The sequence below is a fragment of the Polistes canadensis genome, unplaced genomic scaffold (assembly GCF_001313835.1).
Source record: "Polistes canadensis isolate GaletaPanama2010 unplaced genomic scaffold, ASM131383v1 scaffold_57, whole genome shotgun sequence".
Taxonomy (NCBI): Eukaryota; Metazoa; Arthropoda; class Insecta; order Hymenoptera; family Vespidae; genus Polistes; species Polistes canadensis.
Genome location: NW_014569604.1, coordinates 400,773 through 427,855, shown reverse-complemented (window position 1 = coordinate 427,855; position 27,083 = coordinate 400,773). Strand labels below are relative to the sequence as shown.

Genomic DNA, 27,083 nt, shown 5'->3' with positions numbered 1-27,083 from the left:
GTAAAAAATATTCAAAAAACAAAGAATAAAAAACAAAACGAATCCAACAATACAGGAAATTCGTATTTTGTATTTAAAAACTCTAATCCTCAACTATGTAAGTCGGATATTCTTAATACTGACGTTAATAACCAGACTAATAATGAGAATATTATTAACAATAGTGTTGTCTCTTACAACAGTAGTCAAAGAAATGATATTGATTTATGCAATAAACCACTTAGTCCTTTAAGAGAGATTACTAGTAATACAAAAATTAATGATAGAAAGAAAACATATCATTTAAAGTCTTTTAAAAAAAAGCAAAAGATGAGCCATGAAAATAATGAAAACCTTTCTTTAAAGTCATCAGTATCGCATGATATTCCTGATTCAATGAAGAGCAAGTTTAAAATTAAACCTTGTTCCATAGTACTGCACAAAGATGATATAGAAAAATATAAGTTTATGGTTAATAAACATAATTACAAAATAAAGAAATGTTATGTAAATTTAAAAAAAATATCCAGCAATACTTCTTTAGATAGCGAATATAAATCACCTATGAATGACTTAAAAAATCACTGTAAAAATTTAAACAAATTAAATAATTATTTTAATTCTGAAATAAACCCAATAAGTAGCACGCCTATTAATATACATAAAAGAGAAACTGCATATTCTCTTTGTTATTCACCAATTAAAATTGAGTCTTTAACAAAAAATATTAGTCATAGCGACGAAGATAAAACAGTTTCTATTTCTCATATTCCTGCATCGCTTGATCCATTACAGCCAAACAATTTGCATGTATTAGATCAGACAAATACAAATGTTTTCATCAATGTTAAAACAGATACAAAGGATAAGATTTCATATATGAAAGATAAAAACACATGGAAATCAACATCGAATGATAATTTCTCAATTAGTGATGAACAAAAAAAAGAAATATTACATTTAGGAGATTCTAAACAATGTTCAAATTTTATCAATAATAGAGAAGCATATGCTACAACATTTATAGATGATAGCATTGATATTGCATTAAGACAAAAGAATAATAAAACAGACCAGGAAAATAAACCATTACTGAATCATATAAATTTTTCCATAGAAACACATAGTAGGTCACTTTCTTTATTTGATGATTATGAAAGTAAATTACATACTTCGGAAAATGAAAACAGAATGAGTGCTATAACAAAAAAATCATTTATAAATACGAATGTATGTGAAAGTAATGCCAATACTGAACTAGAGTATAAACCTATTACTTTAGATAAGGATAATATCGAAAAAATAATGAAATCAGAAGTATTAAAGGTAGAAAGAGAAAGTTATTTAATTTTTAATGATGAATATTAGATAGTTTATATTACATAGTTTTTATATTTTAATTTTAGGAAGAAGAACCACCTATAATAATTACAAAAGAAACATCCATTAAGGAATATATTAAAAACGAAGATGAAGATATTGAAGAAATATGTTCTAACAAATCAAAAGATGAAAATCATGTATTCACTCAATTGAAAGATTCCGTACAAATTACTGAAAGAAGACAACGACACGAAAGAAAAAGAAAATACAACCTAAGTAATATTTATGAAAATAAAAGTAATATTAATCGATACTCACAATGTGAAATGAAAAAAGTATTAAGCGAAAAATCACAATTTAATGAGAAATTAAATGAAGACATTTTAAGTGAAAATACTATAAAGAACTCAGCTAATACTTCTGTAAATATTGCTACTTGTTGTGATGAACGAAATTCATTAATCAACAAAGAAATACCTGCTTTTTCAGAAAAGTCTATATTTTTAAAACCAGGAAAATCTTGGGCACGTTCTTTATCCATTTTATGTAACTTTCAAAATGGATTAAATTTAAATAGAATATCTATTGAAAAAGGTAAAAAATGGAGAGATAGTGTTAAGGACATATTAGATATGCAGGAAAAAGGTAACTTTAGTTTAAAATATAAGTATACATACTTTTTCGAGAAAATATTACTTTAAAGAAAAGTCATATAAATAAGATATTGTTAGCTTCATATTACAATTAATGTAATGTATTTATTTACAGACTTTTATTCAAGCTATACAGAAATAGATGAACATTTGGATAAATCTCAATTATCTGTTGAAACAGAAATCAAATTTTCTAAAAAATTAGCCACTGATGTATGTGATACAAATCAGTCTGACAATTCAAAAAGAATTATTAGAAGAACTTCTATTCGTGTCGTGCGTGATAGTAGAATTATCAAAAATGCTAGCGATACTTCATTTCTTGAAGTATATGGAATTGAAACTAATATCTCAAATAGATTTACATTACCAGAAATTAATCGTGATACTGAATACAGTGCTCAATATAATGATATGGAAAGTAATTTTGCAGAAATTCGTTTATCAACAACAGCAAAAGATGTTATTTTACACAAATGTTCTCAAAAAAATTATCTACCATTTAGAAAAATTTTTTCAACATCGTGAGTAAATTTCAAATTATATTATTATTCTTATATTAATATTTTTTACTAATGAATAAAATATTTTTTATTTTTGGTAATAGGTATTTGAAATATTGTCAAAAAATAGGAGAAGGTGTGTACGGAGAAGTATTTCTTTATGAAAAGGGCGGACAAAAATCTGTTTTAAAGATTATACCTATAGAAGGTGATCAATTAGTTAATGGTGAACCACAAAAGAAATTTAATGAAATACTCTCAGAAATCGTTATTGCAAAGTATGGCTCAAATCTTTACTAATTATTTTTATACCATTATATTAGTAAACTTTATTTTAAGTTTATGCTGACAATTTAATATTAATTTCATAATTTTCAGAGAATTACATAATTTAAGATTCAATAAAAATCACAATACAAATGGATTTGTCGAAGTGAAAAATATTAAATGCATTGAAGGAAAGTATCCTGAAGAAATGATAGACTTGTGGAAGAATTATGATCAAGAAAAAGAATCTGATAATGATTGCCCATCAATATTTGATGAAAAGCAACTTTATATTTCTCTTGAACTTGGTCATGGTGGTCAGGATCTTGAATCTTTCGTATTTGAAACAGCTGCAGAAGCACATACATTGTTTATACAGGTATTATTAATAACTTTAAACAAATAAAGAAAAGTCTGATACTTTATATGGAATATATATAATAGCTAGTAATACTTTAATCTTTATTAATAATTAAATATTGTTACCTTTTTTTTATAGGCTACATTAACATTAGCGGTTGCTGAAAGATCACTTAAATTTGAACATAGAGACTTGCATTGGGGGAATGTGCTAATTTCTCGAACGGATGAACAATACATATACTATAAACTCGATAATAAAGAAATTTTAGTTCCAAGTAATGGTATAAAAGTATGTTTTGTTTTTAGAATAAATTTATTATATATTTATAATAATTTCTATACTTATTTACATTGAATACAAAAAAATTGTATTTTTATTTTCCTAAAGGTTTGCATTATAGATTTTACTCTTTCAAGAATGTCATATCAAGGATGTTGCATATTCAATGATTTAGCATTAGATCCTGCATTATTTGCCGCTCAAGGTGAATATCAATTTGAGATTTATCGTCTTATGAAAGATAAAGTACTGTAAGTATATATAAATTAACAGCTTATGTAATAATATAAAAATAATAATAATAATAATAATAATAATAATGATGATAATGATGATAAAATAATGATAGTGTTATTATTTCCAGAAATAATTGGCAAGAATTTGAGCCATACACAAATGTTTTATGGTTACATTACACCCTAGATAAAATGATAACAATGGTAAGATATAAAAAGAAAAAGCTAAAAAAGCATAAAAATGCTATAATTCAACTTAATGATCTAAAACAAATAATATTATCCTATTCAAGTGCTTTTGATCTTGTAAAAAATTGTGAAAAAATATCAAATTTATTAATAGAACGATAAAAAATCGATGGTTTCGCCTTATTAAAAAGCTTAGTTATCGTATGATCGTAATAGTTAAGTAACAATAGGTACGGTTAATACTTAGATAATTGAAACACATATGCCGTTGACTCCAGAGAAACAATAAGATCTTGTAGCTTCTTTGGAAAAATAAGCTATGTAGAAAAGTTCTTCAAATCCATAAAAAGAAAATAATAACAACAATAAAATGATAAAAAGTGTGCAAGAATATTTAAAATAGCATTAGCTACATTAATGTAAAATATACCAATAACGTCCATTGTAAAAAAGTAAAGATTTTATTAACAGAAGTGTATATAAATGTATCCAATACATATTTTATAATAAAAAAAATTAATTATAAATTTTTTTATTCTATAATCTTTTTTTTATTTTAATTGTTTCATTGAATTTACTACATACAGGGTTTAAAGGATTCTATTATTTCATAAAAATGTTCTTTAGAACAGTCTATTGGATATCGAGTACAATACCATTTATCTTTTACTCTATAAGGCTTGACATCAAGATTTATCTGATATAAAACTTTTGATATTAATATTCTCTTTAGAGTCTGCGAATTCAAAATAAATATATAATAAAATAATCAAATAAGGAGAAAGATTATGTTATATACCTTAGCAGTCATATGACCAAGAAAATTTCCAAATATTCGCAAGCTTCTTATGAGAGAAATCTTGTTTAAAGTGTCAAGAATATTTACCATACCGTCATCAGTAATTTTATTAAATGAAATATCTAACAATTTTAGCTTAGAAAATGGCATAGCATGACTTATTATCCTTAAATGAAGAAATAATGTGGTATAAATAATATTTTATACAATAATAAATATTAATAATAAATAATAAGATTAAAATTTTTAAACTTAATCTTGTAGACTTTAGCAAATCATCCTATTACCTTGCACCATGATCAGTTATAATGTTTCCACTTAAAATAAGTCCATGCAACGCAGAAGTTTTTGTAAGCCAATTAGCAAGATGATGCATTCCATGATCTCCTATATTGTTACAACCAAGATCAAGAAAACGTAATGTATGATTATATTGTGCATCTAGCATCATACATTCAATGTCATGGCAATAAAAACTACATTTTTGTAAATGCAATGCAAACAAACAAGTATTATTCTGTATACAAAAAAATATAACCATAGTAAAGTGCGAAAGATGTATAAAGAAATAAATGTTATAAAATATACAAAGTTACTCTTAACATATGTCCAATTAAAATTGCGAATTGTTCTGCATTAAAATAATACATACGTCCTGGATTTGGACGACTGATATCCAAAATGTTTAAAGTTTCATTATGTATAGGCTGGTCTAATCTCATAACTGTTGTAAAATATATCAAACTTGAAATAGTTTGATCAACTTCTGCTACGTCCAAATATTCTAAATATGGATTTTTCAATAACAGTAATGCTATTTGTTTGGAAGACTGTAACAATTATATTTATCTTATATTTAAGATTCATTTAATACAATTATAAAGAAATAGAAACGACAGAAAAAATCACTTCAACACCAAACTTATTCCCGTTTAATTGAAGACTCTTTATGTGTAAATTTTCTCCCATTTCACACATATAATTAATTCCTGCTTCCATTATATTATTATTTTGAATATTCAACTTGTATATATTTTTATATACCTAAAATAATATTCTTATAATATTAAAAATTATTATACTCCAATTTTATTCTATCTTACAAGAAAATAAGTAATCAACATTTTAAAGCCGACACAGGTGATTTGATTGTACGCTAAGTTAAGAGATACAATGTCTTGATTTTGTTTGAGAAATATCAACAAAATCTTTATATCCGAATCTTCTAGTTGTTTACTAGCATTCAAAATATATAAAATTCATAAATGATCAAACATTATCTCTTTAAGAAATATTAACGAGTATTCTTTTTAAAAATACATTCACCCTATTTTAGTAATCAAATCTCTTCCTTTTAATACCAAATTTCTTGTGTTATTTGTATATTTTTTGCAAAAACATGTAAAATATTGTTCGTCGTTTATTAAGTTTTGCTTTATTTTAGACTGAAAAATTATAAAAATTGTTGATCTAAGAAAACATGTCACTGCAAGTATATGTTAATTGTAAATGATACATATAAGTAAGAAATAATTACAATAATATTACCATGTTGTTAATTTGTACAACCATTGAAAATTTTGGCTTAATTATAAATCATATTAATTGTTATTGCGTTCAAAAATCATGTAATATTTTAAATTATATAAAAACTCTGAAGTGTTACTTGTACTTTATAAATCGTTAAATATGCAACATCCTTGACAAGACGTAAATTAAATATTAATTTTACAAATAGAATTAGAGGAAAAATAAAAAAATATATAAAGAGTTATAATAACGTTTTTATATAGCATATAATAAATATGAAATTAGTTAAACAAAACGAGTTACAAAAAGAATATCGATTTAAATTACGCGGGTCATTTACTTACTCTTTGACTCGTATATTAATTTATGTAAACGTTTTATTTTTTGTGCGCATATTATAATGTTTATTTGAAATATAATAACAAAAATTATAACAATGTCATTCATACCAATTAAAACACTAATATTATTCAGTAAATTAAAAGGATATAAATAAAAACTTTCTAAAATATTGGTAACATCTGTGATTATGTAACCACATACTACATATAACTCGGTTTGATAATAGCTATTCGTTAGATTTGACATGAATGTGTTCAACCATTAATACACTTTTAAATATAAAATTTGAAAATGTCAAATGTTTTTGTCAATTATATGTACGATTAATTTTCATTCATCTATCGATCATCATTATTCATCATAACGAATGCAGCGCTTGAGATATTTCAATTTATCTGAACACGAAGTTAATAATAAAATTTAATTTTAAAGGTAAATACGAAATTACGAGTGTAATTTATAAATTTCAAAATATATAGAATTATAAGATATTTGATATGTAATATGTTGATTTAAAATATGATTTTACTGTAAATTTTTAAACTAAAACGGATATAATATCGTTTAAGGTTAGAATTGCATAATTAATTTATGAAAATTGAAATTACTATAAAAACTAAATACATTTTTTCATATTAATCTCCATGAAAATATTTTATATTATTAAAATCATATATAGTATATATAAATATTACTTTTATTTCTTAATTCTAATGTTACTTATATTTTTTACTAATTATAGCTGTATACGTATATAGATTTATATGTATATTATATATATATATATATAAAGATACAAATATAATTGAAATAATGGGCAATACATTGACTACTGCATCTGTATCAGCAGCTGATGTAATTATGCCAATACAGCATAGTAACAATGAACTGACTAAATCTATAATAAAAGAATCAGAAAAACTTCAAAATGTACCTCCACTAGAATGTCCCATGCATATAAAAGCAGATCAGCAGCCACTTAAAACATCTAAGTCGGAATGCCCAATAGATCATATGAGTGAGAATGAAATAAATCCTCTTAACATGGTACGTTTAACGTCTGGTATATAATAAAATTTAATCTAAGTAATAGTTAAAAGAAATTAGTTAAAATTTTCCTGTATTATTATTAATAAAAGAAATTAATATTACAGATGCCAGCTGAAAATCAAAACCCAGCACCAGATCAACCATTTCCTTTGCCAACTGACAGAGAAGTGTCATCTATACCAAAAGCAACTGGTGATGGTGAATTTTGGATTTATCCATCACAACAAATGTTTTGGAATGCTATGTTAAGAAAAGGATGGCGTTGGAAAAATGATGACATAAAACCTAAAGATATGGACGATATTATTAAAATTCATAACACTAATAATGAGCAAGCATGGCAAGAAGTTCTTAAATGGGAAGCGCTTCATGCGCGAGAATGCAATTGTCCCAAGTTACGTAGTTTTGGTGGAAAAGCTAAACAGTATTCACCACGTGCACGCATTCGATATTGGCTAGGGTATGAATATCACTTATTTGAATTAATAGAAATCTTAGAAATTATAATTTTACTTAACACAGACATACTTTTGCAGATATGAATTGCCATTTGATCGTCATGATTGGATCGTTGATAGATGTGGTAAAGATGTACGTTATGTCATTGACTATTATGATGGTGGAGCAGTGGATGAAAAATATAAATTTGCTCTTCTTGATGTAAGACCAGCCATGGACTCTTGGGAAAATATTTGGGACCGTATGAAAGTTACTTGGTGGAGATGGAGATTTAGTAATGAGGCACAAGAACACTCATCTCCAATTCAAATCCATTAAAATGACATTGAAAATTAGATAGAGGTTTTAAATGAATTACATTACAGAAGTTAAAAGAAGATTGTAATGCATTTTCCAACTTCAACAATTGTTAAACAAAAAATCAGCTATACCATAGAAAGTTTACTTTTGTTTTGTTGATTGTATGAAAATTCCTAAACAAAGGCTACGCTTTTAGATAACACTTAAGACAATGCGTGATGAATATGTATTGCGTTCATATTATGATAATATAGTGGAAATAGTAATATTTTTAATTTTATATTTATTTATTGATACCATAAAAAATTAATGAATATGAGATATAATTTACAGATCCTTTTAATTATGTTTAAAAAGTTATCAGATATATACTGCCATCAATTAGACATTAACTTACCAGCAAGTAGCACCTATAAAATGCATGTGCGCACATATACTATACTAACAATATAGAAGAAATGAAGAAACGTCTATCAAACTATCAAATGTAAAACAATATTAAAAGTTAGAAACGTATATGCAAAATTAAATGTTCAATCTTAAAGATTTTGCAGTAATATGTATCAATAATTTAATTTAAATTATATTTAAAAACGTCCCACAATGTGTGCAACACTATGAATGACATGGAATATAATTTGTTTTATAATTATATATTAAATTTTAATTATTATTAATAAAAATCAATAGATGTATTGATTTTTGTAAAATTAAAATAACCTCCATATTCAAGAAATGATTAAGTGAAAGTATTAAAATATAAAAATAATTAATGGCAATTCTATTTCATAAATAATCATATCATTTTATAAAGAAATTATATTTTATCATATTACCAATCATAAAAATAAACTGTGATGTCAATTTTGGTAATATTGCATTATTGTGTAAAATTGTTCTCATTACTATTAAAATATATTTTGATAACAACCACTTATACAAATTATCTTATATAGTTACTTAAATATCAAATTTCACATAACAATGAATTGTGGAAAAAATTTATCTCTGATATGAGCCATTCATTTGTCAATCGATTAACTTCACAAAACAAAAAATAGAAAAAATGGATAAAGTAATATGCATTGTTGTATCATTCATTATTTACAACAATACAAAGTTTTGTTATTAAATAGTGTTAAGCCTAATTATTAAAGACATTTATTTTAAATATAAAAAGTTGAGAACCAATAAAGAACTTTGGTATTAAAATTTAAAAATACTTTAAAAATGGTGTTAATCGCTTTGGCATGTAAACAGCTCATATGATGTCTATATATATATATATTAATAAATTATAACAAAAATAATTAATATATATTATAATAACGTATATATTAATAGAGAAAGGTATGCATAAATAAATATTTAATAACCTTGTTATAATAGAAAATTCGGAAAGTGAAATATTGTTTGTAATTAATTTATGTACTAGATATAAAATTGTAATTTTTAATAATTACAAATTATTAAATAATTTTAAATAATTAATATAATATAAAATTACAATTTATATAAAATAATTGTATTGAAATATTTGAAATAAGTTTTCGTTTAAATAAGAAATCTTTTAAATATCATAGAAAAAAGGGTCTTCACAATTTTTACTTAGAAATATGAAACTTGTAATAAAAATGTTAATAGTTTCATAAAATTAGTAAACAGATTTTATGTATTCGTTTAATTATGATTGATCTACAAAGTATCATTAAATCTGTGTGACAATTATTTTTAATGATATTTGTAATATATTATTAGGTATAACAATTAATTCGGTACCTTAACATTAAATTCATTGCATCAAAATCGCCTTCTTTTTTTCGTCAGAGTTCGACAGTTGCCTGAAAGACATACCTAAGTCATAGAAAATAATAGAGACTATTTCGAAAACTAATAGTAAAAAGGCACCGAATTAACTGTTATACCTAATATTTTAAAAGAGTTTTGCATATTTTAAATAGGATTATGTGGTAAAAAACCCAAACAATTGCTGAAACCACAAAAGCAAGGTGTATCACTTAAATCATGGATAGAATTTGTCACTCCACTGGCATAGTTAAAAGTAATTTCTTCTCCACTTTCTATATCTCTACATGCAAATAAGCATAATCGTGGCGTAACACTTTCAACTCTGACAGGTACAAGATTAGCATTTGGCTGGCAGCTATGATTACTATATCTTCCAATATTGCCAAAATATTTTGGATCTACACATGTTACAATTACTTGTTCTCCTATATGTTCAAAAACTACAAGAACATAATTCATACTATTGTCATTTTTATTAGCTTCGATCCTGCGCCGTGCTTCATCTATGCCTATTATTTCACCAGCATATTCGCAAATGAATTGCCCTTTTTTTATGAATTTCGTTGTTATAAGACCTAAACCTTTTTTATCAATGTTAATTACTTGAAGACTATTTAATGGACCACGCTGTACCAATCTGTTACCACAATTCTGACTGCATGTACAATAAGGATTACATTCTAGAATTGGTACTGATAATTTTTCTTCAATAATACAATCATTTATATAATTAGCAGAACCACGAGTGCAAGTACACTCTGAGCATTCTAATGTACATGAACAACCTGACGTAAATACAGATTCAAAATCATCCACATTTATACCTGGACCAGGTATGTTATTAGTTACATACATGACACCTGATATATCATGAGTATATTTATCTATACAAAAATCAAGGTCCATGCTTACCATATGTTTATATCAATATAAAATCCAAAGAAAGACGATAAATTCTTCGAGAGTGGTAAAAAAAGAGAGAGAAAGAGAGAGATAGAGAAGCAGCATAAAATAGAAGAGAAAATTATTTTTGAATAAAAATCTTTTTTTACAGTATAGAAATATAGAGATAATATTATTATTTTACTATTCTACACTAACCTTTAAAAGTCCCTGAACCGATGACTTGATAGAAGCTAATGGTATAATTTTATATCCTACATAAATGATAGCAACTACTAAAGACGCTTTACATGTAAATTTTAGTACTTTGCTTGATAACGATAATGGTGGTATACTGAAAAATAAGAGATTTAATATAAATTAAACTTATAGCTTCATATATATTACATTCATAAAATAAAAATTTAAGATTTTAAATTATTATATAATTATGTATACCTCATAAGAGGTGGTATATCAGAAGGTTGAACTTTACACCAATTTTCAACGATGCCTGGTATATGGCCCATGCCAACAACACCTACAACTCTTGCTGGCCCGATACCCTTGGGAATACATTGAGGCATGCAAGCTAATTGAAGAGAATATGTTAAGTAAATATCCCGTTCTTTAACAAATACTTCTTCTATTACTGGAAACTCTCCACTCATTTTAGCAACCATTTCATCCAAATAAGCTTTTTGTTTACAAAGTTCTACATCTTCTTTAGTAATTGGATCCTTCATCTTTATTAAATGCCATACTAATTTTATTGTTTGCCACCAAGATAAAAATCTGACTGCACGATGAATAGTTATATTGATTGGACGATCTCCCATGTGAAACATACAATATGGAACTTTTTTTGCCTAAAGCAGTATTGTATTTATTTAAGATTTAACCTTAGAGATTTTATCTATATAATAATATATAAGTATTCGACAACATACCTCCTCAAAAGCTCTGCGAAACTCACCACCAGGTGCCATTCCAAGTTCTTTAGTGATATGAGCAACCATCTTTAGTAGGAGGATATTTAGTAATCCATTATATAAACCGTACTCTTTAAGAGTACCCCGAATACTTCCTATAAATATATTTAAATAATTGATAATTTATAAAATTCTAGTAGGTCCCATTGTGTAATAGCATAAAAAAGACTTACTAAAACTCAGATATTTAGTATAACGGTACATAACTTGTTCATCGAGCTGTAACATACCAATTCTGGCTCTACACAGTTCAACAACAACTATATGAGGCTGTACAGCTTGTATTATCTGCAATTATAAATAAAGTCTTATATACCTATTTCTATAAAATAAAATAAAATATATAGTTACTGTACCTTTGATACATCATTTTGACTTTCGATACTAAAATGTGCTGTTCCTATTAAATATAGTTTTCCACCATTTGGTGTTTTAAGTAATGTTACAGTTTCTGGTAATTGATTATCAATATCATCATTATACTCTTTTACGGATGGATTAACAGATCCTCTTTGATTGTCGCTATTTTCAATAGCTGGATCTATATTGGACGTATTACATTCTGAAATAGTTTGACATTGAATGTAGAAAATATTAAAACTAATCATTATATATTTTTAAATTTTTCCAAAGATGAATCTCCATTATACACTAACAAAATTACCTTGATATTTTTTTATTTTTCGTTTATTTCTATAATATGATGGCATCTTGAATTCACTAATTTACAATTATATTAATGATTACGGTTCCATCTATCAACTAAAGTAGTAATAGTTGGAATGTGAAATGATTAATTGAATTAAAGAAGCCTTGTTCCTTTGAAACCTTAAAATACTACTTATCTCAAATAACTGTTTAAAGAATTTGCCAACATAACCATTAAATATATTTTACTATATTTAATATATACAAATAATAGAATAAAATTTAGAAACCAAAGATAATATATTATTATTATTTTTTATAATGTTATTCATGCAATGTTACAATATAGTTTTAATTAAAATAATCATACTAACCATTTGAATCACTGTTAACAACTACATCACTGTCTGAACTTTCAATATTTGTTCTATTATTGTTATGAGTAGAATTAATATTCATTGGTTCACTAGTGTTTGTCAAAGTAGAAGATTTCATCGCAGAGTCTTGGCTTGTTATATCAGCTTTTTCTGATTCAATTAAGAGTAACTCCTTGGTAATACTCTTAACATTAGGCAAAGGCTGAACTCCAATTTCTTCTTTTTTATTTATATCAACATGTTTATCTTTTACAGATGATACTAAATCTTTTTGTTCATCTTTTGCCAAAGTTTCAACAAACTTACCAATTTCTGATGTCATCCTGTACTGGTAATTGAAGTTAATCTAATTAAAAAATAGTACTAATTGTTGAATCTTATTATTGACAAGATGTCATTAAAATAAATTTTCCTTTATACATACGTAAAAAGGATAAAGTAGAATATAATTGTACAAAATATTTGTGTCATTAAAAAAAAAATCAATAAATATATATTATTATTTATTATATAAAATAATCAAAATAGATACGTGTAATTTATCAAATTGTTTATTAATGCACAAATATTTTACACTGTAAAATATTTAGTGAGCTTTAAATGTATACGTAATATAACACGATATTTTGTTATGTTGAATATTAACAATTTTTCTTCATTAAACAATGTAAGAACACGAAGCTAATTAAAATGTTTAAAAAATAATAAAAGCAACATTCTTAAATAATCTTTGAAAATCTATTGTTACAGTTATAGCATTAAATGTCCTATATAAATATTGCAATACTGTTATAAAATATGTTAACCTAAAAATCTTCTGACATCTGTTTAATTATTTTTCATAAATGAAAGAACGTATTCATTATTTTATAACTACAAAATGTATAATTAAACGTCCTCGTATAAATATATGTATTTAATAACACTAAATCGTAAATAATTAATTTTTTCTATTGTTTGAGACAAATTTGACTAAAGCTAAATACCTGTTCAATGTACACTACATATGTATATAAGAACAATACATAACCTTAATCTTTCAATAAATAAAGAAAACCAACGCATCGAAACTTTGAATGCATTTGCTATATCTATATACCTAACTAAGTGCAAATCGTTTTTATTAAATAAAATAATTACAACGAATGATGTTTAAACAAACAAATTATATCCAATTAAAGGGAAAAATGAAGTATAAGATATATGTTAAATTGATATAATGCAATGAATTAAATTTTAAATAAATAGGAGTAAATATGAAATTATAGCGACAGGGATTAGATTCTTCAACAGGATTTAATTTGTATATAAGTTTTAAACATATATGTATTTATTATTTAATTTTTGTGATCCACACATTCACACAATTCTTAGAGTTCTTTATATCTCACACATAATAAGTTGTCATTTCAAGCAACATTCAGTAAAAATAATCTTATTTAAGCAGTAATGAATGATTCTTGTTTTGTGCAACTTTGAAGGTATCAAAATATTTTCTATATGTCATAAGAGAAAAACAGTTTCCTTGTTTTTCTTGTTTTCAGTTTTTATTCCGTAATTTTCTTTCTTTTCATGCCCTCTTTTAACAACACAGCAAATTCCTTCACGTTTTTAAATTGGAAAAGTTTTTAAGGCCATTTTACTTATTTCGCAACGAAGGAAACAGTATTGATTTTGATCATGTATTAGCTTAATCGCAAAAAGGCTATATTTAATAATATCTTTTAACTTCAAACATAAAAATGCAAAATCATTTCAATATTGAAACAGCCTAAGAGAGATATATGACAGTGCATAAGATGTTAGTATTTCTATTTTATACTTTGATATATTTTTAACAGAATACTGTGAAATGAAATAGTATATTGATATATATTCTTTTTCCATTTTGTATAATAGATTATATTTACTGATGCACTTCTTTATATCTCCATAGACATGTTACATCTTTCATGTTTATAATAATGGAAATAGAAATTTTTGATAAAGCAGTTCTCACAATAGTTACACATAAGTATCTATGGTATAAGTATCTATAAGTTTTATATTTATAAGCTCATAATTATAGAAATATTTGTTCTTTCCACTTGCATAAATATTTTATGCACAATCTATCATCGATGTACTGCATGTAATACTCAATCCCTGTTTCATAGCTTATGTCTAGAAAGTTTGACTAGTTATGTATTGATTCTATACAATAAATAGATATACCTTATTTTTATTCATACTATTATCCAAATACTGCAATATAATATTAAACTCCATATTTAGTACCTTTTAGTTATCAACATAAGTATGATAAATTAGAACTTGGAAGATATATTCGTATGAAAAGTCTGCAATTATTTATAATATTATAGTTCATTATAATAATATAATTTTCTGCTTTCATTGAAACAATTATTTTTCCCATGATTATTAGAAAAAAAAGCTTAATCATGTTTTTCTAACTTTAATTTATAATAAAAGATTATCATGCAATTTAAACAAATTTCAAAGAAAAATGCCTTTATGTTTTTGGATTAATCGGTTTGATAAATTGCAGAATTATTTATATAATTATGATATGGTAAAAAAATGCTTAAATATGTTTCTTCTTTTATAAAATAAAGGCACCATGTTCAGCCAAACATCTAGTTTGTTTTTAAAAGTATGTATCTTTGCGTGTTAACAGTGCTTGAAAGTTAATCAAAATAAAGTTTGTTTTCTCTCATAATAAATTAAATTTTCTAAGTATCATTCATTGCATGATAAGCCACGCATAAACCCATATTATTTGATTATAGGTGAAAAAAGTCGTTTTACATATAAAATAGTAACTACCAATACTTATAAGAAAATGTTCATAAAACTTGGCAAGTATTAACACCATTATTTTATACATATTATTATACAGGATACATTATAATGCACTTAGTGTGTATAGTAATGTTCTTCATGAATGTTGCAGTAAGAGAATATTTTTCAAAATTTCAGCCCTTTTTAATATTCGTGTAGTAAAAAAACAAAAAAGAAGAAATGACACACACATAGAATAGTTGAAAATAAATATCCAGGAAACTTAATTTAATTATTTATCTCTTTTCTATAAAAGATAATAAAGAATAATCAATGAAAAAAAGGTAATTTACATAAATTAATTTCTGAAAATATGTAACTGAAAAAATGTTTTCTTTAAATAATTAAATAAAAGTAATAAAAATTTCATAAGAATCGTTAATTAAATTAATAGAAATATTATTGTCTATCTCATCCAGCTGTATATATATTAAATAATACTAAAGATGGATGGATATAAAGTTTTATCATTAATATGTCGCACAATATTTGCAGACAATAATTTTCACTGGATTTTTAAAAAATTTTTATGAACTTTGTGCGAAACAAAATAAGAAAATACCGTAATAAAAAGGAATGCAATAAAAAACAAATCATTAAAATAATAATCTTTTAACTTTTTGTTATAACATTAAATAGTACCAATTATACCTATATATACATAATATATAATGATCTTTTTTTCCTTTTATATAATTTTCGATGCTCATGAAATAATTTAGAACAAAAATGCATATACAAAAGTTCATTATATTTTAAAATAATGTTTCTAACTAACAAAGATATATTAAGTTTTGAAATTTTTCAAGATAATTAACATAGTATTGAAAAATTATATAATTTCTTATTATATCATAATTGAAATAAAATAAAATTTATTTGAAAAAAAAAAACGAAATTAAAAGAAAAGTCATTAATGCAAAGCTGTATAAAAACAAAGACCCATTGGTTTAACAAAAAAAATTACATTAAAAATTTTTAAGCACTTTACCAATAATAATGTTGATTACTTAATAAATAGTAAGCATTATTTTTGTACTTATATACCCTCTTGTATGTGTATGCTAAGTCAATATATCATTTATAATAACAAATATGATCTATTTTCCAATATATGAAAGCAGTATAGATTAAACCTGTTATTTGATAAAAATAAAAATCATACTACATAGAGAAAATATTTGGAATTGTTCGTTTATCTTAATTTATCTCTTCAAAATAATACGTAAACAAGCAAAATATAACATCAATTTCAAAATACTATAATCCCTCCATTTACGCGGGTAATTGATTGCACGAAAACAGCGTGTAAATGAAAACCACATAAATAGAACTATATACTATAGAATATTGTCTCGACAATATTAAAATTGATTTCTAAAATTATTAGAGTTTTTGCTCTTTTCTTAATCATTTTATAGTATCCCTTGTTAATGCCATTATTTATTGATCTCACGATTTTTTTATTACATTACAAATGTTCACTATACAACTGCAAATAAGTTTACGCAATTACGAAATAAATTGGATTGAACAATCTTCAAATTTGTGTTTTCACATAAGGTATTGTAGTGAAATCTGGGCTTTAATAGCTCAAGAGCGTTCAAGTCAATTCGTGTAAATGGAGGGATTACTGTACTCGCTTATAGCTATTATTCTATCATACAGCAAAAAGACACTTGTGTGTCGACAAATACAAAACATATATTTACTGACATTTATCTTAACTATAATTTCAAATAATTTAAATGCATAAAATGTTTGTAGACACTAATAGTGTCCTTTCATTGCGTTTTGTAGTTAAACAAAGTCCAACAGACACGTACTTTCTTACAAGCCAAGTAATTGATATACATATACATATATATGTATATATAAATATATATACATATACATTTGATACCACATTCTATTCTTTCAGTAAATTAAAACGACGTTGCTCTGTTTCATCTACACTTATCGGCATTTTGTACTATTCGTTTAAATATACCAAGAGAATGTGAATGGGTTTTAATAGATATCTTTCAACAAAATCTTAATGCTCGATGTACAATTAATAAATCGCATTAAAAAATATGCATATTAGGACATATCTAAAACATGTATGTATGTTTATACTATCTTAATTATCTAATTTACTCCTCTTCCTGTAGGAATATTTTGACAACACCATCGATAGGGCGGATTTCGTGAATCGTAGATGATTACTCAAAAAACTGTGCATAGTGGATTTTCATCCATATAATAATCTACTTCTCATAATCTTTTATTTCCATGCACTTTTTTTTCATAGTTTGAAGTTACTCGATTGAACTTGATTGATTCAGTTTTCTTTGAATAAAAATAAATTGAAAGTAACTTGTTTTAATTAATTATTTAACATGCATTCAATATATTCGATATACTTGTTTCAATATAGCAGATCATATCGGCTATTTAAAAATTATTCATTTTTACAAAATTTTATATATCATTAATAAATAAGATTAATTCTTTGCCTTAAAATATTCATGAATAGCGACATATTATATAACTTCTATCATAAGCTATTTTTATACTTCTCATTGTAGGTTTATATTCTTTATAGAAAACTGGATCGAGCAAGTTTGACATATGCTAAAAGGACATGATAAATTCATGGTCCCATTCATTTAGTGTTTCGACTAGATTTTGTAAATTAACAAACTAAACATTTTTTTTAAATAATAAGTTAAACTTGTCACTATAATCATATAAGACAAGATTTTGTTCTTATTTCTTTACATATTTCTATATCACTTATCGTTAATAAATTTACTTGAATTGTATACAATATGAATATTATGCAAAAATCTTAGTTGTCTGACATTCTGTTAAATTATGATTTATTCTTATATAAAATAATTCGCGGGACTAGTATGTCTCAATAGGCCTGCATGCTTTCGTGCTAAATACTTCAAAATCTTCATCTTTAATGAGATTATGAGATTATGACGTCTATTCTAAATTAAATTGCACGCCATAATTTAAAGTATAATCTCTTTTTATCGTCTATCTTTTTACTCACGAATTTAAGAGCGTAGGCACGCAGTTAGCTCAACTTAATACGTTTAGGTTGACCTGTATTAGATGTATCTGAAAGAAATCATTTATTATCCAAAAGTTTATATAATTACAAATTTATACAATTCTAAATAAAGACTTACCGCCATTAGAGGTTGCACCAAAATTATTAATTATTGGACAATTTTGACTTTTCTGTAATAAATTTAATAGCATTTATTTCAAGAAAAATAATCTTGAATATCTATAAATTTATTTGTTTTTTTTTTAAATTATTTCTAGTACTTACATCACCCATTACCGCAATAGGTGTTGTTCCAGTAGCTATAGCAACTTGATGTTCAATTAAATAAAACATATATTCATCATATAACAATCTAATAAGATGAAAAGAACCAAAGCTGGCAGCACTTCTAAGAGTAAGATCACGAATAACCATTGAGCTATAGAAAGACCATTTGAGTAGAAATTGGCGCGCAGCTTTGGCAAAAGTAGGTTTCTCTTCAAAAGGTTTGAGTACTTGCGTTACAACACTTTTTAACCATATTGCCCAATCTTCTAATGAATTTTGTTGCTGTAATGTCACTTTAAAATCTGCCTCCAAACGTTGCACCATACCATAATCACATTGACATACCCAAGATGCCTAATAAAACGATATTAATAATTCTTAACATAATAAAGATATAACAAATATTTTAAAATATTACGTAATATATAATATTTACCTGTTCTTGTACATTATGAAAATCAACTCGATTAAGATCTGCTAACATTTGATTTATTTGATTAGAATTTTGAAGTACTGCTCGTGCAGCTTGAGCGAGATGGTTTAATGATGTATATCGCCTTAATGTTTGAGCAAAAGCAGAAACGGCTGTTAACTGAAAAATCATTTATTTTTATAATTTATAATTAATATATTAATTATATTTATTGGATCATTTTGAATTTTAAAAAGAAATCAAAGATAACTATTAGCATTTCTTTTAATACCTTAATTTGAGTCATTTCTTCGGGACAATCAGCCATGGCGGAAATTAACCATGATTCTAATCCTTTTGCAAAATTTCGAATAGACTGTGTTAGAGTACCTTAACAAAACGAAATAATTGTTAATGCAATAAAACATATAATTGAATATAGAATGAAAAGATAAAAGTTTCTAATAACATACTTGGTATTGGTCTTAGTACATTTGGCATTAGTACTTCCACTAAGTTTTGATAAAATGTATAATCTACTTTTCTGATAAAATCTTGGACTTCAGAGCACTTACACATTTGATATAATTTGGTCCTGTAGGTAAAGAAAGAGTATATTATTAAATCATTTCAACAAATTATATGGATATATTGTAAACTACTTTTTTTTACTATTATTTTCCATCAATTCGTGTTATCTATCAAATGTTAACTACTTACTTTGATAAATATTTTTCTTCTTCACACTCATCTCCATTATTATTATCTTGACTACGCCAAAATTCTCTCCAAAGACTTTCAACAGTTGGAAATTCAAAATTTAGGACAGCATCTAAAAATGCCTCACAATGTTCTCTATATATGCTACGAAAGGTATCTATATCTTCCAATGTACAGTCTTCGGGTAAAGAGGAACCATGTCCAACAAGTATTTCTGGAAATTCAGGTATTGCACCACTTGCTTCGCCAAGATATTGATGATATTGTGGTGGAGAGGTATTAGAAGAAATATTTGTATTTGAATGTGTATTGCTTTCATATGCTTGATCTGGCTTCTGATTGACAAATTTAAATCGTTTAGTTTGAGAATTTGTAGTTTGCTGCTGACGTGATGTACCATCTTCATTCAACATAACCAAAGGAGAACTGGGTTTAACCCGGATTCCGTAGTAGTGATATTTAGAATTCCCTCTAAGAATATTCATTAAAAAAATGTCATATTACAAAACATACATTTATGTTATTTATAAAACAAAGATATTTTTAAAAGATATCTCACCGAGTACCTAACCGCCTTGTTCTTAAGCCCAAGAACACGGATCTTATTAGTTTTCCAAAACTCGCAGCATTTACTGGATCTAGTTTGTTTTCTGAACAATGGCGTAAGTAATGATTGTAAAGTGTAGATCTTGGAAGAGAGACACCATCTGCAGTTTCATAATTTCCCACCAGCCAATGAACCTGTTATTTGTAAATTATTAGTATATACAAAGCATAAGGAATATATTTATAGTACATTTGAGGATAAACATTTAGATAATCTAAGATAATAGAAATAAACGATACATTATATACAAATAGAAAAAAGAAAATAATACAAATATCAAAATTTGTTTGATTATGTAACTGTTTGAGTATCGCTGTGGGTCTTTACGAAAATTCGATCAAAAAATATCAAATGGCACGATAATGCTTGTTTCATTCTATATCGAAAAATGTCGTACAGCGTTATAACGCTCTGCTATACTATAAGAAAATACACTAACGTGCAGTTACTTTCAACTACCACAGTCTGATGCATTGGTACTTTAGTTAACTGTGTATACTTTTATAGTTTGAGGATTCTTAACATTGTTATCATTCTACATTTTTATCTATTTCAAATCATAATGCCGATCAAGCGTTACATTTACCTTTTTGCTTTAATAAGAGTAATACTTAATTATAATTATAATATCCTATGTTACATTTAATACTACAATAAAATAATAAGGAATATAAAATTATTAGTTTAAAGCAAAAGCACCCTTTGTATGGCAATAGCAAATACATGCTTAATATAACATAATTATACATAAGAAAGCTAAGACTTAAGGAGTCAATAGAGCTTACTGTGGCTTGGGAGACCCTAGTGGCATGCGTCATATTTGCTGCTGCAGCTGCTGCTTCTTCCACGGTAACAGCAGCACTTCCTGAATTACCAGTGATCAAGTATGCCCCGCCACCCCCGCTAACCACAGCCTCCTATCAAACAACCCAACATTCTGACTATTTGATAAATGCCCAAATTAAGGGCATCAGAAATATTAATTTTATCTAAAATCTTATACTTCATATAAATCAAATACATAAACATAATATTTAAAAGAATTTTGTTTGTTGTTATACATCGTTTACAGTATAATATTTATACTGTAATGTTATATAATATTTTGATTACAAAATAAAAAAAATTACTTATTTCAATTATAAGAAGATATATTTTATATCAACTGTCTAATCAATGAATACTTGTTGATTTTTTTTAAATATTGTTCAAACCCTGCAACCATGCAGAGTATGTATATACCCTCCGCATGCTTTTAGAAATATGATACAGAAATTTGTTAAGTAGCAATAATCATTCAATATATCATAAAATTGTACTTAATTTACAAGAAAAAATAAAAGCAGTCAGAGAAGATAATATTGACATGCATTAATTAAAACCTTACCGCATTTTCAGTTTGTGGACTAGCTCGAGCAGCAGCAGCTGCAGCAGATATGAGTGTATGTGTTGTTGGATCACCATCTACAACGCTTTGCTGGATTAAGTAAGTGCCATTGCCCTGAGATAATAATTGTCCAGTAGTAGTATTTGATCCTTGTGCTGTGACCTAAGTACACACATTTTATATTCTTAATACTTAATAAATAAATTTATAAAAAAATAAATATAATAAAGTATAAACCTGTGCATATGTTACTGGTGTTGAGGCTGGAGTATAATATTGACTTGAGGCAGGCGTATACATTGCACCAGCCTCTCCTACAGCATATACTGGATATGTCCTATAAAAATATAAGATATAAAACAAAACTTGTGCATACAAAGCAAATATAAGAATATGTCTTAATTATTACATCTGACTATTTGCCGGTATGTACGTAGAACCATCCCCCTCAACATATTGAACATAGGTTGGATGGGATACTGATTCGGACCCCACCGCTTCTGCTTCTCCAGATACTGAAACAAACAACATGTTGATATTTTAAGAACAATCTATTAAGAATAATGTCTCTGTATAGATTTGTAAGATATTTTATTAATTATAATTTTGAATTATTCACTAATTATACTTATACTAATTGTTATAATACAAGAAATAAACAAATGATTGATCAAAAACTTCACAAACACATAAAATATTAAGCATAAAAATTAATTCGGTGCCTTTTTTTAAACAAATTATTTTTGTTTGAATTCAAATTTCTTACCGTCTTTGATGCCATCTAAAAGAGCATTCTTCAATAGATCGTACAAGACTAGAAAATAATGGTTAATATTTCAAAATATAATCCTGTACCTAGTATTTGTAACAAAATCTCAAAGTTAAGAAAAAAAGGCACTAAATTAATTTCTACATCTAATAATATATTATTTATTAGTATAAAAATATTTTGAACCAGGGTAAAAGGCATGGTGATCGTAACTGCCCTCACCTACTGTTGTTGTGAGGGATGCGTAGGATGGTGAATCACTGGTGTCTAATGTGGTCAGAGTAGAACAGAAGGCATATTTTTCAGCAGCATGGAAAGGGTCAAATGTCTACTCAAGTTCTATATCTTTTCAAATTAATCCATCTACTTTATAGCATGCATTATTGTGATCAATCCTTTGTTATACATTTAAATTCATTAAATCTCTTTGATACAATTAAATTATATCCACATTGTGGACTTTTCCGTGATGATACTAAATTATAGTAATATACCAAATCAATTTATAAAATCATATATCAAGGATATAAAAAAGGAATGTCAATGTGCTTTTATATAATAATACATGCTAAATAAGAAGTATCGTATTCTATAAGTACCTGTAACAGTTATGTAGTGAGGAGAACCACTAACAATAGCGCCAGTAGAAGTGGATGCAGCGTCACTATCAACAAATGTATGCTGACCAGAATGAGTAGTATTTACCACTACTTGTGCTGTAACATGTGCTGGGGTACCTGTTGAGCCATTGGAAGAATCTGCAGCTGTTTCGAGAGGATCCTGAACCAACAACTAAAGTATTATTTATAGTATGCATGTTCTCAAGACCAACTGGTATTTTTAAATATAAAAATCAAAGTATTGAAAATAGCACATTAGCATTAATATATGATACAATTTAAGCATAGAAAATGTTATTAATTAATATTAAAATAATTATTACCAACATTTAACTCTGCTAATATGTTCTCTATCAAACATAATGATTTTCACTCTTTAAAAGTAGAAAATTATAATTAAAAAAAATTTAGAATTTGATATAATATAGAATAATGAGCGTAATGTTATGTACCTGAATGGGTTGTAAATTACTTGGGCTTGACGGATCAGGACTGGTAACAACAGTGATTAGCTGTTGTCCTCTGGTAGACTGAGTTTGAGCTACGTTAGCACCACCACTGGAACTGGAAGTAGTCACGACAACAACACTTGGTTTAGGCTCCACCCCCACCGTAGTAGAGCTACCCCCACTGCCATTAGCTCCGGTGGATGCTGTGAGGGCATACTGGGCTCCTGTCGTAGTCATGGCAATTGATGCTACACTTCCCTCTGCACCCACCGTATCACCACCACCACAGCCTCCCTATTCCTGAAGAGATGAGCCTACGACATCAATGTACATGATATTCTCCCTTTTAAATGTCAATAATATCCAACTTACTCAATATAGAAACACTTAAGATAATCTATTACTTCTTTGTAGCAATTCTAATCATATGGTAACAATATACACATAAATATATGTATATATACATTTATACTTGCAATATTTCATTTGAGACTTTAGTTTACATTCACACACACACACACACACACATGGTGTAATGTAATATAAATTATTTAAAGATTAATGCACAATTAGGAAATAGATTACATGAATAATTAACAAAATATTTAAGTATATTATTGCATTTAAAAACTTGTTTCACATGAATTGTAAAAGAATTTATAATTAAACAATTCATTAAGGGTACAGAAACGGTGAAAATGATAAAATTATATATTAAATATAAATATAAAAAACTTATACTTGTTTTTATTATTAATATAATAAAGTAATTCTTATATGTATATATAATTAAAGATACCTTTTATATAAAGAGAGGATCTTTAATAGAGACAATTGTACACGAACTCGTCATTCTAACCTATGTGGTACAACAATAATTCTTAATATCTTTTTCGTTTTTTTACAGGTGTATCCCAGATAATCCTAACATCAAAAGGAAGCCCTGAAAAGCTTGCAATATGAACAGGACACGTCATTTCTATTATAACGTATACACGGTAAAATATATCGGTAACGCGTACCTGTTGGGGGAGCAGGTACCAAACACAAAGTATCAAGGGGAAGAAAATAGGGGGAGTAGAAATAAAATGCACTGTACGCGTGACTGAACAGACGATCTACGTTAAAAGTATTGAATCTATCAGAGGAAAGGTTTGCATCATGGAAGTAATTAGAGAGCATTATCCTGATAGATTTCACTCTTCACTTATTTCAACATAGATTAAAAGTAATAGATTAAAAGTACTTTTTATATATACAATAAGTTTTTCAATGAAACATTATGAATGTTTCTATTGACTAAGTAATATTGAAACATGGTTTTTTTATTAACCAATGTTACATAAAGAAGTATAAGATTGTTATATTTATTATAAATTAATGAGATCTATATCGTTCATATATTTGAGTTCTATTACAAAAAAATATTACAGATTTTTTAAATTATTGAATATAATGATACGATTGGTGATCTCCTTTCTAATAAAAACATTTTCAAATATTTTGTTTATCAGAATTATACCATTAATTTGCTAACATACAAGTAATAAGAGAACGCAATGGAACAATTTATCTTTGAGTTTATCTACATTAATATCATAATATTTAAGATTAATAGCGAAAAGAAGATAGATAAATATTAGTTTTATATTTAAATTAATAGTTTTGTATATGGTAATGACATTTAAAATTAAAATAAATTTTATAGGTACAATTCATGAAAATAAAAAATAAAAAACTATTAATATTGAATCTTTTTAATAATTATACTGTTATCCGTAAATAAATTTGTATGGGATTATAAATAAAATTTCATATAATATTAAGACTGAAATCTTGCAAAGTTGACAAAACGAGCGTGAACGTAAATCCGCAAAAGCATGTTTAGCCGGCAATTAAAGTAACCGCGAAATATTAGATGACAAGTTGAAAATATTGTGCTTAGAAGAACAGGAAGCATAGAGGACCGACTTTATCTCTCATTTAGCTCACTTGTCTTCATGAATGGCGTAAACTTTCAATCACAACGCCCGGACGCACTTGCGCGACCGAACGTATTCTATTACGTGCTCGAGATGACTTTTTTTTTTGAGGAAGAGAACTGTACCTGTCGCTCCACAGAACTGCACAGACGGTGAAGGCACCAAAGAGAAGAAAAAATCGGAGTGTTACACTCCGACGAAATTTGTATATTTGTTGTCTGATGGTTGGAGTTTCGGTTGTCTGCTACTGCGGTCGCCTTGGCTACGGCATCACTGACCGCGTCATGACCAGGAGCGTAACTGTCATTTTTTTATCCCTTCATCTTTTTCTTTTTTATATTTTTTAAATACTATCCTAATCAAAAAGAGATTATAATCAGGAAAGTTAACAATTTTTTTTAGTTAATTAATCTTATTATATTATGTAGTATAGATCGACCTTCAAATTTTTTATTGTGTATGATACTATATCAATTGATTATCCGACAAATAAACTAACGATTAACGTATTAATTAATTGACTAATATACAACTTATCTTAACACATATGTTTTTTTCCATTTGTATTATAATTATATTAGTATTAAATTTTTAAAGACAAACGACTATTTTATTCACCATATATTTAATCTTCATTTGATAACATTTAAATCGGGTTCTTAATTTTTCTTAAGCCGATAGTGAGATAACTGCACGCATGCTCAGTTCTTATCGCGCTAGTCGATCGAGGAGTTGCTCGATTTTACTTGAACCCGTCAAACCTACAACCTAAAATCTGCCTTTGTGCACTATTATTTTTTATATATATCACACATTATAATTTCAATTAATGAAATTTGATATTAAGATAACTTTCATTACGAATTTGTAATATTTCGAACTATATATGCGTACATGCTTACACATTGCAAAAATAATCTTTTTTCGTATGAAGCAAGCATATATATAATATATATATATATATATATATATATATATATA

The 27,083-nt window shown here is 26.3% G+C and overlaps 6 protein-coding genes across 7 annotated transcripts in view; 2 read left to right on the top strand and 4 right to left on the bottom strand.

The window, feature by feature from the left end:
* Nucleotides 1–22: 22 nt before the first annotated feature.
* On the top strand, nucleotides 23–4,144 carry LOC106785783. Its single transcript, XM_014746506.1, has 8 exons — nucleotides 23–1,305; nucleotides 1,386–1,947; nucleotides 2,071–2,479; nucleotides 2,572–2,736; nucleotides 2,837–3,104; nucleotides 3,225–3,377; nucleotides 3,477–3,619; nucleotides 3,733–4,144. Exons 1-8 carry the CDS (start codon nucleotides 310–312, stop codon nucleotides 3,953–3,955), a joined length of 2,919 nt encoding a protein of 972 aa, XP_014601992.1. The 5' UTR covers nucleotides 23–309; the 3' UTR covers nucleotides 3,956–4,144.
* Nucleotides 4,145–4,370: 226 nt separating this feature from the next.
* LOC106785782 lies at nucleotides 4,371–6,164 on the bottom strand. The gene is given in 7 exon segments (XM_014746505.1): nucleotides 4,371–4,529; nucleotides 4,593–4,758; nucleotides 4,880–5,166; nucleotides 5,168–5,422; nucleotides 5,502–5,616; nucleotides 5,919–6,037; nucleotides 6,141–6,164. Coding segments are annotated over 7 exon segments (1,125 nt in total).
* Nucleotides 6,165–7,207: 1,043 nt separating this feature from the next.
* Nucleotides 7,208–8,811, top strand: LOC106785851 (cytochrome c-type heme lyase). The gene is made up of 3 exons (XM_014746633.1): nucleotides 7,208–7,511; nucleotides 7,619–7,974; nucleotides 8,051–8,811. The coding sequence occupies exons 1-3, from the start codon at nucleotides 7,278–7,280 to the stop codon at nucleotides 8,289–8,291; spliced, it is 831 nt and encodes a 276-aa protein (XP_014602119.1). The 5' UTR covers nucleotides 7,208–7,277; the 3' UTR covers nucleotides 8,292–8,811.
* Nucleotides 8,812–9,811: 1,000 nt separating this feature from the next.
* Nucleotides 9,812–11,103, bottom strand: LOC106785849 (histone-lysine N-methyltransferase SETMAR). Its single transcript, XM_014746629.1, has one exon. The coding sequence runs from the start codon at nucleotides 10,995–10,997 to the stop codon at nucleotides 10,227–10,229; it is 771 nt and encodes a 256-aa protein (XP_014602115.1). The 5' UTR covers nucleotides 10,998–11,103; the 3' UTR covers nucleotides 9,812–10,226.
* On the bottom strand, nucleotides 11,090–13,998 carry LOC106785848 (traB domain-containing protein). The gene is made up of 7 exons (XM_014746628.1): nucleotides 13,968–13,998; nucleotides 12,979–13,327; nucleotides 12,313–12,518; nucleotides 12,130–12,244; nucleotides 11,915–12,051; nucleotides 11,424–11,833; nucleotides 11,090–11,319 (listed from the first exon to the last, which is right to left on the bottom strand). Exons 2-7 carry the CDS (start codon nucleotides 13,301–13,303, stop codon nucleotides 11,169–11,171), a joined length of 1,344 nt encoding a protein of 447 aa, XP_014602114.1. The 5' UTR covers nucleotides 13,304–13,327; nucleotides 13,968–13,998; the 3' UTR covers nucleotides 11,090–11,168.
* Nucleotides 13,999–16,750: 2,752 nt separating this feature from the next.
* Nucleotides 16,751–27,083, bottom strand: part of LOC106785807 (DNA-binding protein RFX2) — a 10,797-nt gene continuing 464 nt past the window's right edge. Inside the window, exons 1-16 of one of the 2 annotated variants that reach the window (XM_014746546.1) lie at nucleotides 25,143–25,343; nucleotides 24,920–24,979; nucleotides 24,124–24,434; nucleotides 23,651–23,831; nucleotides 22,692–22,797; nucleotides 22,520–22,619; nucleotides 22,283–22,444; nucleotides 21,681–21,812; nucleotides 20,848–21,029; nucleotides 20,289–20,759; nucleotides 20,042–20,163; nucleotides 19,861–19,958; nucleotides 19,593–19,748; nucleotides 19,154–19,510; nucleotides 19,008–19,059; nucleotides 16,751–18,936 (exon numbers count right to left, since the gene is read on the bottom strand). In XM_014746546.1, the coding sequence (XP_014602032.1) occupies nucleotides 18,893–18,936; nucleotides 19,008–19,059; nucleotides 19,154–19,510; nucleotides 19,593–19,748; nucleotides 19,861–19,958; nucleotides 20,042–20,163; nucleotides 20,289–20,759; nucleotides 20,848–21,029; nucleotides 21,681–21,812; nucleotides 22,283–22,444; nucleotides 22,520–22,619; nucleotides 22,692–22,797; nucleotides 23,651–23,831; nucleotides 24,124–24,357 (2,397 nt within the window). In that variant the 5' untranslated portion in view covers nucleotides 24,358–24,434; nucleotides 24,920–24,979; nucleotides 25,143–25,343 and the 3' untranslated portion in view covers nucleotides 16,751–18,892. Of the gene's footprint in view, nucleotides 18,937–19,007; nucleotides 19,060–19,153; nucleotides 19,511–19,592; nucleotides 19,749–19,860; nucleotides 19,959–20,041; nucleotides 20,164–20,288; nucleotides 20,760–20,847; nucleotides 21,030–21,680; nucleotides 21,813–22,282; nucleotides 22,445–22,519; nucleotides 22,620–22,691; nucleotides 22,798–23,650; nucleotides 23,832–24,123; nucleotides 24,435–24,919; nucleotides 24,980–25,142; nucleotides 25,344–26,227; nucleotides 26,458–27,083 lie in introns of those variants that run through there. The other variant, XM_014746545.1, reaches the window with a different exon arrangement.

Bases quoted from the DNA above. Each gene is read 5' to 3' on its own strand.
- LOC106785783 (XM_014746506.1), top strand. From the start codon at position 310: ATGAGCCATGAAAATAATGAAAACCTTTCTTTAAAGTCATCAGTATCG. The intron at 2,480-2,571 runs GTGAGTAAATTT...TAGGTATTTGAA, and splicing joins AGAAAAATTTTTTCAACATC to ATATTGTCAAAAAATAGGAG. The intron at 3,105-3,224 runs GTATTATTAATA...TTTTTTTTATAG, and splicing joins CACATACATTGTTTATACAG to GCTACATTAACATTAGCGGT.
- LOC106785851 (XM_014746633.1), top strand. From the start codon at position 7,278: ATGGGCAATACATTGACTACTGCATCTGTATCAGCAGCTGATGTAATT. The intron at 7,512-7,618 runs GTACGTTTAACG...TTAATATTACAG, and splicing joins AAATAAATCCTCTTAACATG to ATGCCAGCTGAAAATCAAAA. The intron at 7,975-8,050 runs GTATGAATATCA...ATACTTTTGCAG, and splicing joins CGCATTCGATATTGGCTAGG to ATATGAATTGCCATTTGATC.
- LOC106785849 (XM_014746629.1), bottom strand. From the start codon at position 10,997: ATGGTAAGCATGGACCTTGATTTTTGTATAGATAAATATACTCATGAT.
- LOC106785848 (XM_014746628.1), bottom strand. From the start codon at position 13,303: ATGACATCAGAAATTGGTAAGTTTGTTGAAACTTTGGCAAAAGATGAA. The intron at 12,519-12,978 runs GTTAGTATGATT...AAACTATTTCAG, and splicing joins TGTTAACAGTGATTCAAATG to AATGTAATACGTCCAATATA. The intron at 12,245-12,312 runs GTACAGTAACTA...TTATAATTGCAG, and splicing joins GTCAAAATGATGTATCAAAG to ATAATACAAGCTGTACAGCC.